Source organism: Narcine bancroftii, chromosome 1 (genome assembly GCF_036971445.1).
Source record: "Narcine bancroftii isolate sNarBan1 chromosome 1, sNarBan1.hap1, whole genome shotgun sequence".
In the NCBI taxonomy this organism is placed as follows: domain Eukaryota; kingdom Metazoa; phylum Chordata; class Chondrichthyes; order Torpediniformes; family Narcinidae; genus Narcine; species Narcine bancroftii.
In genome coordinates, this window is record NC_091469.1 from 161,095,392 (window position 1) to 161,108,408 (window position 13,017).

Consider the following 13,017-nt stretch of genomic DNA (forward strand, 5'->3'; position numbering starts at 1 on the left):
TGGATAGAGTAGATGTGACAAAGTTGTTTCCTGTGGTAGAGGCCAAGAGGCACAACTTCAGGATTGAAGGGCGCTATTTAAAACAGAGATACAAAGGAATTAATTTTGCTAAAGAGTGATGAACCTCTGGAATTGCTAACACGGGTGACTGTGGAGCCCAGGTATTTAAGACAGGGATTGATACGGCATCTGAATAATCAGGATATTAAAGGTTATGGAGAGAAGGCAGGGGAGTGTGTCTGAGTGGGAGAAGGGATCAGATTATGATGAAATGGCAATGTGGACTCGATGGACCAAATGGCCTCCTTCTATTCCTATATCTTATGGTTTTGCGATTTTGTAAATGACACCAAGTGGGATTGTCAGAGTAGAAAATAAAATCACTTATTGGGAGACACTCCATTGAGAGTGCAAGATAAGGTAGCAATCATTTAACACAAAGGTGCATAGAAACCTGTTTTGCAAGGAATCGTGAATCTATGGAATTCTCAATCCCAAAGCTTTCTGGAGGGGAGAACATACGAGGTATTCAAGGTGGAGGTATATACATTTTTGAAAAATGGGGAATTGAGGGTAATAGGGGACTGGGACAGTAATAGAGTTGAGGTCCAGGGCAGATCAGCATTGAATGGTGCGGTCGGCTTCAGCAGCCGATTGCCCTGCTTCTCTGATTTCCTTGTTCTTAAAAAAAGTGATAACTTGCCTTTCATGTTTATTCTAAAAAATACCCGTGTAATTGTTTTATTATTTTCAACTTTTAATTTAGATCCGCCTGATGCACCAAAAAATCTCAGCTGTGAAACACGTGATTTACAAACCCTAATCTGTATGTGGGACCCTGGAAGGTTAACTCGGCTCTTCTCAAAGCGTAGAACGATCTATAGATTCTTCAATGGGTAAGTTACTGGATCAACTCTTTTTGTAAACATGTTCATCAGGTATTTTGTTTTCTTATGTACAAGAAGACTATTCAGCTTTCTTCGGAATTCCATCCCTCCACTTGTTTCCCTGTGACCTTTCTTTCACCTACACTCCAGGTTGGTGAGAAAATGGTGAATAAACATACAAAGCCACACATTTTTGGGATGTGGGAGGGAGCTGGACCACTCAGAAGAAACCTGTTGACATGGGTAGAGTGTGGAGACTCCTGTCAGCACTGGAGGCCAGATTAAACCAGGGTGGAGGGAGCTGGCCACTCAGAAGAAACCTGTTGACATGGGGAGAGTGTGGAGACTCCTGTCAGCTCTGGAGGCCAGATTAAACCAGGGTGGAGGGAGCTGGACCACTCAGAAGAAACCTGTGTTGACATGGGGAGAGCGTGAAGACTCCTGTCAGCACTGGAGGCCAGATTAAACCAGGGTGGAGGGAGCTGGACCACTCAGAAGAAACCTGTATTGACATGGGGAGAGCATGGAGACTCCTGTCAGCTCTGGAGGCCAGATTAAACCAGGGTGGAGGGAGCTGGACCACTCAGAAGAACCCTGTTGACATGGGGAGAGTGTGGAGACTCCTGTCAGCTCTGGAGGCCAGATTAAACCAGGGTGGAGGGAGCTGGACCACTCAGAAGAAACCTGTGTTGACATGGGGAGAGTGTGGAGACTCCTGTCATCACTGGAGGCCAGATTAAACCAGGGTGGAGGAAGCTGGACCACTCAGAAGAAACCTGTGTTGACATGGGGAGAGCGTGAAAACTCCTGTCAGCACTGGAGGCCAGATTAAACCAGGGTGGAGGGAGCTGGACCACTCAGAAGAACCTGTGTTGACATGGGGAGAGTGTGAAGACTCCTGTCAGCACTGGAGGCCAGATTAAACCAGGGTGGAGGATGCTGGACCACTCAGAAGAAACCTGTGTTGACATGGGGAGAGCATGAAAACTCCTGTCAGCACTGGAGTTCAGATTAAACCAGGGTGGAGGATGCTGGACCACTCAGAAGAAACCTGTGTTGACATGGGGAGAGCATGAAAACTCCTGTCAGGACTGGAGTTCAGATTAAACCAGGGTGGAGGATGCTGGACCACTCAGAAGAAACCTGTGTTGACATGGGGAGAGCATGAAAACTCCTGTCAGCACTGGAGTTCAGATTAAACCAGGGTGGAGGATGCTGGACCACTCAGAAGAAACCTGTGTTGTCATGGGGAGAGCGTGAAGATTCCTGTCAGCACTGGAGGCCAGATTAAACCAGGGTGGATGGAGCTGGACCACTCAGAAGAAATCTGTGTTGACATGGGGAGAGCATGGAGACTCCTGTCAGCACTGGAGTTCAGATTTAACCAGGGTGGAGGATGCTGGACCACTCAGAAGAAACCTGTGTTGACATGGGGAGAGCATGAAAACTCCTGTCAGCACTGGAGTTCAGATTAAACCAGGGTGGAGGATGCTGGACCACTCAGAAGAAATCTGTGTTGACATGGGGAGAGCATGAAAACTCCTGTCAGGACTGGAGTTCAGATTAAACCAGGGTGGAGGATGCTGGACCACTCAGAAGAAACCTGTGTTGACATGGGGAGAGGGTGAAAACTCCTGTCAGCACTGGAGTTCAGATTAAACCAGGGTGGAGGATGCTGGACCACTCAGAAGAAATCTGTGTTGACATGGGGAGAGGGTGAAAACTCCTGTCAGCACTGGAGTTAAGATTAAACCAGGGTGGAGGATGCTGGACCACTCAGAAGAAATCTGTGTTGACATGGGGAGAGCATGAAAACTCCTGTCAGGACTGGAGTTCAGATTAAACCAGGGTGGAGGATGCTGGACCACTCAGAAGAAACCTGTGTTGACATGGGGAGAGCATGAAAACTCCTGTCAGCACTGGAGTTCAGATTAAACCAGGGTGGAGGATGCTGGACCACTCAGAAGAAACCTGTGTTGTCATGGGGAGAGCGTGAAGACTCCTGTCAGCACTGGAGGCCAGATTAAACCTGGGTGGAGGATGCTGGACCACTCAGAAGAAACCTGTGTTGACATGGAGAGAGCATGAAAACTCCTGTCAGCACTGGAGTTCAGATTAAACCAGGGTGGAGGATGCTGGACCACTCAGAAGAAATCTGTGTTGACATGGGGAGAGGGTGAAAACTCCTGTCAGCACTGGAGGCCAGATTAAACCAGGGTGGAGGATGCTGGACCACTCAGAAGAAACCTGTGTTGTCATGGGGAGAGCGTGAAGACTCCTGTCAGCACTGGAGGCCAGATTAAACCTGGGTGGAGGATGCTGGACCACTCAGAAGAAACCTGTGTTGACATGGAGAGAGCATGAAAACTCCTGTCAGCACTGGAGTTCAGATTAAACCAGGGTGGAGGATGCTGGACCACTCAGAAGAAATCTGTGTTGACATGGGGAGAGGGTGAAAACTCCTGTCAGCACTGGAGTTCAGATTAAACCAGGGTGGAGGATGCTGGACCACTCAGAAGAAATCTGTGTTGACATGGGGAGAGCGTGAAGACTCCTGTCAGCACTGGAGGCCAGATTAAACCAGAGTGGAGGGAGCTGTGAGGCAGTATCACTACCTGCTGAATTCTCTCATTGTCAATATCAAACAGCTATTAACAGATTTCAGATTTATTGTCAGAGAACATACATGACATCACATACAGCCCTGAGATTCCTTTCTCCTGTGGGCGTGGCAGAATTACCACTAGTCAGTAGACCAAAAATTAGCTGTTCAAGGCGTAAACATGGAAAACAAGTAAAAGAACTGTAAACAGATAACAAATGTAAACAAACTGACTATGCAATGAAGAGAGAACAAAAGAAAATCAATAAAGTGCTCAAGTAAGCTCCTTAAATGAGTCTCTGCTTGAGTTTGTCGTTGAGGAATCTGATGGTGGAGGGGTAGCAGCTGTTCCTGAACCTTGTGGCACCGATACCCCTTTCCTGATGGCAGCAGCGAGAGCAGAGCGTGTGCTGGGTGGTGTGGAGCCTTGATGATTGCATCTGCCCAGAAATTCCAAACAGTGTGCCCAGAAAGCTTTTCAACAGTGTGCCTGAGTTTGATCTTTGAATGGTAACCCTTGTAGAAGGAGCATGACTTTCCATTATACTATTTAAAATTTTAAAATTTAGACATACAGTAAGGTAACAGGCCTTCTGGCTCACAAGCCATTAGTGGGCAAATACCCCAATTAACCTTCAACCCCTGTACATTTTGAAGGGTGGGAGGAAACCAAAGCACCCAGAGGAATCCTACGCTGAAACAGGGTGAACATACAAGCTCCTCACAGACAGCGCCAGATTCGAATCCATGTCATTGTGAAGTGCCAGTTAATGAAGAAATTGAAGGCTGTGTAGTTAACCAGGAATCATGGCTTTTATTAGTAGAAACTCAGTAGTACAATAAGGAATGATAATGGGTGCGTACACAGTTCTAGCCAAGGGGAGTGTCTTTAGTGGTAGAGGTAATACACATCCAATGTCAGTAGAGGAGACTAAGTACAGCGAAAGACTGACAGCATGACACAGATTCATCACACATTGGCACTCTAATAGCATTGCGCTAACCATTACAACCTTTCTTGCCCTTCTACTGAGTATGTTAAATTAGGATGTGTTCTCATATTCATGAGGAGCAGACTGAAACTGGCACAAACACAGTCCATAAAAGTGATCAAAAATATTTTCTTCCAGTCTTTCAGAAAGTGTTTTCAATAGGAATCTTTGAAATAAAAGGTCTCTTCCCTCCCTTCCCATTAGCAACCTGTTGTATATTTCTTCTGGTCCTGGGGACTTATCAATTCTCATGTTTTTTTAAGAAGATCCAACAATTCCTCTATCTTAATCACAACATGGTCCACATAAGCTTGTTCTATTCTGACCTCACCATGACCAAGGTCTTTTCCTTTGGTGAATACTGTAGGAAAGTATTCATTTAGGAAATCCCCAACCTCCTCCACTTCCAGACACGTTGCCTCCTTTATCATTAAGTACCTTCACTCTCGTCATTCTTCTTTTCTTCATGGAGCGCTTTCCGTAATCCTACTTGCCAAGGCCTTCTCATGCCCTCTTCGACCTCTCCTAAGCTCCTTCCTGGCTATCATATACTTTCCATATGCCCTTCCTGTTTCCTAAATCTAATATATGCTTCCTTCTCCCTCTTAGCTAGCTGCCTCACCTGTTTTGTCAACCATCGTTTCACTGTTTCAGTGGGGCAAACCTATTCAAAACCCCTCGCAAGTGGTCCCTGAACATTCTCCACATGACTTCTGTGCTTTCTCCCGTGAACATCTGTGCCCAATTTATCATCCCTAGTTCCTGCTTCATCCTTTCATTATTGGTCCTTACCTAAAAAACATTTTCCCATTTTGTCCCCTTTTATCCTTGTCCATAAATATGCTAAAGCTCAGGGAGTTGTGGTTATTCTCACTGAAATGCTCCCCCACTGAGAGATCTGCAACCTGACCAGGTTGATTGCCCAGTACTAGATCCAGTCTGGCCTCTCCTCTAGTCAAACGGTCTACGCACTGTCAGGAATCCTTCTTGGACACACCTGACAAATTCTGCCCAATCTATCACTTTTACATTCAGGAAGTACCCATCAATATTTGGGAAGTTGAAGTCTCCCAAAACAGCAAACCTGTTATTTCTGCTCCATTTGAAAATCTGCCTGCTAGTCTGTTCCTCAGGGTGCCAAGGGCAATACAGAGATTGCTCCCTTCCTACTTCTGACTTCCACCACACCAACTCAATAGTCACTCCCTCCATATCCTCTCTTTCTGCAGTTGTGATTACTGTCTCTGACCAGTAATGCTACTTCCCCATCCTATCCCTTTTAAAACATTTAAACTCCAGTACCTGCCAATCCTATCCTTGAGTCAGCCATAGCTCTGTAACAGGCATAAGGTTGTAATATCAGTCACAATATTGGTCGGCACAACTTCATGTGCAGTTCTGTAATGTTCTATGTTCTAAAAGTACACATCAATAATGCAGGAGTCTCATTGTCAAATATTAGGGCTGTGTTCCTCATTGTACCATCTACCAGCTCTGGTAGGTAAACAGATCCCATGAGATTATTTCAAGAGAGGGTAATTAACTCAATGGATTCAACATCACTTCCATTTCAAACAATATAGCTAACATGTTACTTACTCCTTTTAAGCTTGTGAAATTGTGCCCAAGTTATTTTATTTCCTTTGTTTTTTTAGGTCTTCACAGAACTCTTTTCCATGTGAGAAAGATTCCAAGGGATATTCACTTAACTGGTGCAGTTTTCCAATTTTAAATAGGAGTGGTGAAACCAATATATCAATACATGCAAAAAACCCACTGGGGGAAGCACAGTCTAGCATCACTGTGGACCCAACTCGAGTTTGTAAGTAAATCAATTCAAACCAAGGTCTATTTTAAAAATTTCGATATGTTTCACCTTTGCATGTGACACTTCTGCAATATTCTGGCCAGATTGAGTAATTAGAGTTTATTATCATGTACCCAAGTACATGCACCAAAATCTGACTTTCTGCAGTTCCACTGGGACACAAGATACATTAACCGCAATTACCATAATATACCATCATAAAAAGAAATAATGAATATAAAAAGGATATATACAGCTGCAGTCAGTGCACAAAAAAATCAACTGTTTTCTTTGTGCTGGACTAGTTTTAGGGTTAGGACAGGACAGGAAGGTTCAAGAGACTCTTAGCTGTGGGATAAAAACTGTTCCTGACCCGAGAACTTCTGTACATTCTTCTGGAAGCTAGCATTGAGAAGAGTTTGTGACCAGGGTGATGGGGGTCCTTTATGATGATGACTCCCTTCTTGAGACAGTGTCTCACATACATATCTGCATTGAAGTGGAAGTCAGAATCTATGATGGACTTGGCAGCCTTCTGTGTTCCTGGAACAAGTTCCACCTTCCCTGGAAGAGAGCCCAATGATCCAAGGAGGGCTTAAGGTTTTGGGATCATTGAGCTCTCTACCAGGGAAGGTGGGACCTATCCCAATGGAATGGTTTGCATCTGAACTGGAGGGGGACTAATATCCGTGCGGGAAGGTTTGCTTGTGTTGCTCCAGTGGGTTTAAACTAGATTTGAAGGGGGATGGAAACTAGACTGCCAGAGCAGAGAGAAGAGTAGAGGAGGAAAAAGATGATGTGAAAATTGCATGCACTGTTAGACTAAGGTGCATCTATTTCAATGCGAGGCATATTGTAGGAAAGGGAGACGAGCTTAGAGCTTGGATTGGCACATGGAATTATGATATTGTGGCCATTAGTGAAGCTTAGTTGCTAAAGGGCATAACTGGCACCTCAATGTTCTGGCTTCTGTTGCTTTAGATGCCATAGAATTGAGGGGTGGGGGGGTGGAGTGGGATGATGAAAGGAGGAGGAGGAGTGGTATTGCTTGTCGGAAAATATCACAGCTGTGCTCAGGCAGGACAGACGAGAGGACTCGTCTACTGTGACTGTGGGTGGAACAGGAAAGGTATGACCACACTCATGGGGTTGTATTATAGACCGTCCAATCATCAACGAGAATTGGACACAGCCAAAAAAGACTCAGCCACCACAATGAAAGTCGTTAATGACAGTTTTTATTCAAATTCAGCGTGTACCCCTTTATGATGGTATATTATGGTAATTGCGTGTCTCGAGGATGGTGTGGGCAGGACGCTCAGCTCCGCTCCTGTGTCCACCAGGAAACGTCGGCCGGTGGAATTGTCGGTAATGTGAAGGAGGCTGTCCATGTGGCCAGCCATCAACAATGACCGGCCGGGTCGTTTCCCCTGGTAGGCACACAGTTGTTGGCACTTACGAGCTTGCACTCACCAGCGCTGATGGTAAAAGCAACAGGTGGAATGGTGCTCCTCTGGCTTGTGCTTGGGGGACTGTTGCGGCCGGCTGGCTCTTGGTCGCACAACCTGACTAAGGGCTGCTTCATTCTCCCTCTTGGTGCACCAGAGGGTTTCCACTCGGGCTGCGACTCTGCGTGGATCCATGAAGTGCTCATACACCAAGAGTGGTTGGATGTCCCCAGGCATCTGCTCGAGGAAGATCTGACGGAATAGTAAACAAGGTTTGTGATCCTCTGCCAGTCCCAGTATCTCGTCCATTAGGTGTGCAGTCCCCAAGCCCGTCGAAGTGTAGGAGCCTAGAGGCACGCTGCTGAGGGGAGAGCCCGAAAGTGCCAAGGAGCAGGTTCTTGAGGGCAGGATATTTACCCTCGGCCGGTGGGTTGTGTATTAGATCGTCCACCCTGGCTGCCGTTTCTTCGTCCAGCACGCTCACGACGTGGTAGAACATCGTGGCATCTGCTGAAATGTTCCTCAGTTGAAACTGCGCTTCCGCCTGCCCGAACCACGTACACAGGTGATGGGTCCAGAAGGGGGGCAGTTTGATGGCAACGGCATTGATCTCTGCCGGATCCTTGTTCTTGAGACCAGAGAGGCATCTGGGTTCAAAGGGGTCACCAATGTAGTGCTGACACAGCCAAGAAAGACTCAGCCACCACATTGAAAGTTATTAATTACCGTTTTTATTCAAATTCAGCGTGCACACTTTTAAAGGCAGCAGGAGCTCAGTCACCTTATGCATAATCGCTGCCCCAGGCGTGCGCTGTGCAGGAGAGTTGAGACAGGGAGAAACCCTGACAGCGCCATCTTCCCATGGCTGCCACGCCACGTGGTGTTACATGCGGGGTCGGTTCGCCATGAGAGAGTGGGCTGCCACAGAGCAAATCTATTGAGAGATAGTAGAAAGCTGCAGGAAACATAAGGTTGTGATAGTAGGAGATTTTAGTTTTCCACCTATTGACGAGGACTGCTATACTGTAAAAGGGCTGGATGGCTTGAAATTTGTCAAATGCCTTCAGAAAATGTTTCTAAATTAATATATGAAAGCACCAACTAGAGAGAATGCAATACTGGATCTCCTTAAGGGAACGAGACAGGACAGTTACAGAATATTTGTAGGGGAACATTTTGGGTCCAGTGATCATAATGCCATTAGTTTCAAGTTAATTATGGAGAAGGATAGACTTGGGCCTTGGGTTGAGATTCTAAATTGGAGAAAGGTTAACTTTGAGGAAGTGAGAAATGATTTAGAATGCGTGGATTGGGATAAGTTGTTTTTGGGCGAGGATGTGGAGGATCTTCAAAGGTGAAATTTTGAGAGTACAGAGTTTATATGTTCCTGTCAGGTTTAAAAGCAAGGTAGCAGCCGTAGGGTGTAATGGACTACAAATATTTGGGAATTTGGTAAAATTGAGAGTAGGTTACATACATTTACACATTTTAAAACAGATCTTATTTGAAAGACTCAAGAATTCATATTTAGTAACATTGCAGGATATCTGGAGAATCTGATGCACATTTCACAAGTAGATGCTAATTGAACTGACATCATGAAATGAAATGAAAGACCATTGTTTTGGAGGAGACAAACTGGCTACAAGTTCCTTTCTGCAAAGTGTTCACAGAAAGGTCACTCCTGGGTTTTGTTTATCTAAGACAACATCTTGACCAAGGAGAAGAACTCCTGTTGTTTGCTGAAGAAGGTGGGGGTTTTGCAAGTGAGAGAGTCACATGGACTTTCTGCTAGTCTCAGTTGGGGAGAGAGAGGGAGAGGGAGACAAGACGAGGCCTCTCAGCTGGTGTGTGGCACTGAAAAGAGACTGAACAGTCACGGGTGAAACAAGCCAGGAAGAGCTGGTTGGAAACACAAAGTTCCAGAGCAGCGGATGGCTGGTAGTTTTTCTGATGTTTTTCTTGGAATAAGAGAAACAGAAAGGAACTCTGTGGTGGTAACCTGAAGAAAGAGGTTACCATCTGGAAAACCCTGATGGGCAAGTTTCATCAGCGAGACCTTGAGGTGACTAATGGTGGTACCTCAGTTGTGGAAATCCTGGTACAACAAATCTCTCTCTGCAAACCCTACAAGAACCTTTCTGAGCGGTAAACATTTACCTTTCAAGCACTAAAGCCTGGTGAACTTTATACATGTTAAATTCTGTGCACAGTATAAGAATTGCCTGGAACCAGAGAATTTGGAAGAAGGAGATATGAGATTTAACTATGAACCAAAGAATTTGCTGATCCAATTTACCATATTATCATCCAGATTATTGATATAGATGACAAACCACAATGGTCCCAGCTCCGATCCATGAGGCACACTACTAGTTACAGACTTCCAGTCTGAGAAGCAATCATCCACCACTACTCTCTGACTTCTCCCATCCAGTCATTGTCAAATCTGGTTCACAACTTCACCATGAATACCTAGAGTCTGAACCTTCCTGATTAACTCCCATATGGGACTTTGTCAAAGGCCTTACTAAAGTCCTTGGACAACATTCACAGCTTTTCCTTTGTCAATTTTCCTGATAACCTTCTAGAAAAACTCTAAAATTTGTTAAACACAATCTACCATGCACAAAGCAATGTTAATGATCCCTAATCAGTTTCTGGCTATCCAAATAATTGTATATCTAATCTCTTAGAACACCTTTCAATAATTTACCTTCTACTGACATCAGGCTTGTCAGCCTATAATTTGCAGGGTTACTTTTGGAGCCTTTTGGGCCTTTTTCAGTGCAGTAGTGTCCTATGGTTCTATGGAACTTGAGTTACCAAACCAGACCATGTTGCCAGTCAGTATATTTCCTACAGTGCACCTGCAACAGTTTGATAGAGTATTCAACGACCTGCCAAATGTCTTTGGATTTCTTAGAACATCCATGTGTTGATCTGCTGGTTCCAGGGGAGATCGTCCAATGTGGTGATTCTCCAGAACTTGAAAGGACTGCAGTCCTGTCAATAAAGACTGATGCCTGGTCCCTCAGTGTTGCCTTTCCAAAGCCCACAGTAATCTCTTTGGTAATTACTGATGTTGAGAACAAGAAGGCTGTTCTTACAGCACCTATCCAAATTCTTGATGTTTGTCCTTTATTCTCCCTAATTTATTCTGACCATTATCAGAAAATATACAAGTGACAGTGGAGCTAAACGTGAGTATATAGGGAATAGAGTAGGGTATGAAGCATCATCAATGCCCCTCTTTTGAAAGCCAGTGAAGAGGAGATAATGTTGCTAATCCTCACTGATTGAAGTCCAGTGGCCGAGGGATGAAGAGAATGTCTGGTGTGATGGTGTGAATACCAAGCTGTAGTCAATGAACAAACAACCTGATGCCGGTGTTATTGTGATTGGCTCCATAACAAGCCACTCAAACCACTTCATTTTGGTTGAGACACAAATGCCAGAAGCCGAGAGTCATTGAGACAGGTCGCACGGCTCTTCTTAGGTAGGATGGATGTCCTTTTGAAGCAGGTGGGGTCCTCAGACTGTAGCAATGAAAGGTTGCAAATGTCTCCAAAAACTCCAGCCAGTTGGTCTGAGGATGTGATCAAGTATCTGTCGATATGACTGGGTAATCTGTAAAATAGCACACAACATATGAAGTGTGGCTTTTGTTTTTGAGAGTGAGTTGTAGGATTTCCATATGCAAATAACACTGTATGTGTTTTTATAAACCCATTAAACTTGAGGAGTTCTCTCGAATTTTTAATTGAAAGTTCTCAGTCTTCTTGCTTAGAAGAGCACCATTGTTTTGAGATGTAGATGGAGTTTTAATTTTTTAATATATTCTCCTTCCAGTTCGCCCTTTTGCACCTCATCAATTGAGGGACGACAAGACCACATCAAACAGTACCAACTTGCATTGGTCGGATCAAGTAGATTACACAGACATTCAATTGCATTGTGAGATAGAAATCCAGGATAACTCTGGGCAAGTTATGACGGTGAGTGACTGCTCCCCTATCATTATACCTTTTTTTCAAACCCCACTTTTCTTGATACAGTGATATTATTCATTTTGTTATTAAGGTTCCCAGAAATTCCAGGTGAGGGAAGGTTGCCTTATGAGGACAGATTGAGTAACCTCGGACTATAATCATATTGAAGTTTCGATGGACGAGGGGGGAATCTTATGTAAACATAAAATTATGATTGGAACAGATAAGAGAGGAGCAAGGAGGTTGCGTGGCAGAGTTGACGTAGCAATTAGCACAGCACCTTTTAAGCACCAGCGATCGAGAAATGGGTTCGAATCCCATGCTGTCTGTAAGAAGTTTATACATTCTCCCAGCATCTGCATGGATTTTCCCCAGGGCCTCCGATTTTCTCCCACCCTTCAAAATGTACTGGGGATTATAGGTTAATTTGGTGTAAATTGGGCAGCATGGACTTGTCAGCTGAAATGGCCTGTATGTCTAAATTTAAATTTAATTTAAAGATTCAAGCGAGTAATCTAATACATGACGAGCAACTTCTTGTCTCAGAGAATAGTAAATCTGTGGGATTCTCTATCCAATGAAGGAGAAGAGGCTGCTTTATTGAATGTATTTAAAATGCAGATTTTTTAATCAGCCGTGATCGTATTGAATGGTGGAAGAGGCTCGATGGGTCAGATGGCTGACATTTGTGTTCTTATGACATTCCTAAGTCACTTTTATCTCTGTGACTTTTCACTGTGCAGTTCAGATTTAATTTGGCACAGTTGGGGTATATAGGATCACCACCTCCATCTGAAACTAACCTTCGGCCCAACCCTTTCTTTCTTTTTCAATCTTTTTGTTAATCACAGGTAAACAATACATGAGGAGAATAGGAGTATATAATCAAAAAAGGAAAAAAAATCACTAGATGACATTATATGATATAGCATATTGCATTATACCTGTGGTGCACTGAGGTAGCAGCGAGCAAGCACAAACTCAGAAAAGACTGGACAACAGGCGTTATTCCAGTAAAAAGTCTGAACACCAGTTCATGCCTTGGTGGCTTCCTGTGTGATTGGCTCAGGAGGGGCTGGCTCAGGTTTATATTCAGGTCGGCTGATTGACAGACAGCCAGGTGGACTCATCTCCTTCGGTGGTCTTCATGCAGGTACAGAGATCGCTCCCTGCAGTAGGCTGGTGGTTGTATCACCACATTCATCCACTTAAAATTGTCCTGGGAGGGGGTGTGTAAAAACGGTTCTGGTGGTATTTACAAATTCAGATGGTCCAGCGGCCATAGGAGT

General features: G+C 44.6%; 1 protein-coding gene across 10 annotated transcripts in view; it reads left to right on the forward strand.

Annotated features, from left to right (window-relative positions):
• The window catches only part of lifra (LIF receptor subunit alpha a), a 280,918-nt gene that overhangs the window by 213,995 nt on the left and 53,906 nt on the right, over positions 1 to 13,017 (forward strand). For all 10 annotated transcript variants that reach the window (XM_069883753.1, XM_069883832.1, XM_069883762.1 and 7 more), the window contains 3 exons: positions 767 to 896; positions 6,137 to 6,303; positions 11,589 to 11,734. In XM_069883753.1, coding sequence (XP_069739854.1) covers positions 767 to 896; positions 6,137 to 6,303; positions 11,589 to 11,734 — 443 coding nt within the window. The remainder of the gene's footprint in view (positions 1 to 766; positions 897 to 6,136; positions 6,304 to 11,588; positions 11,735 to 13,017) is intronic.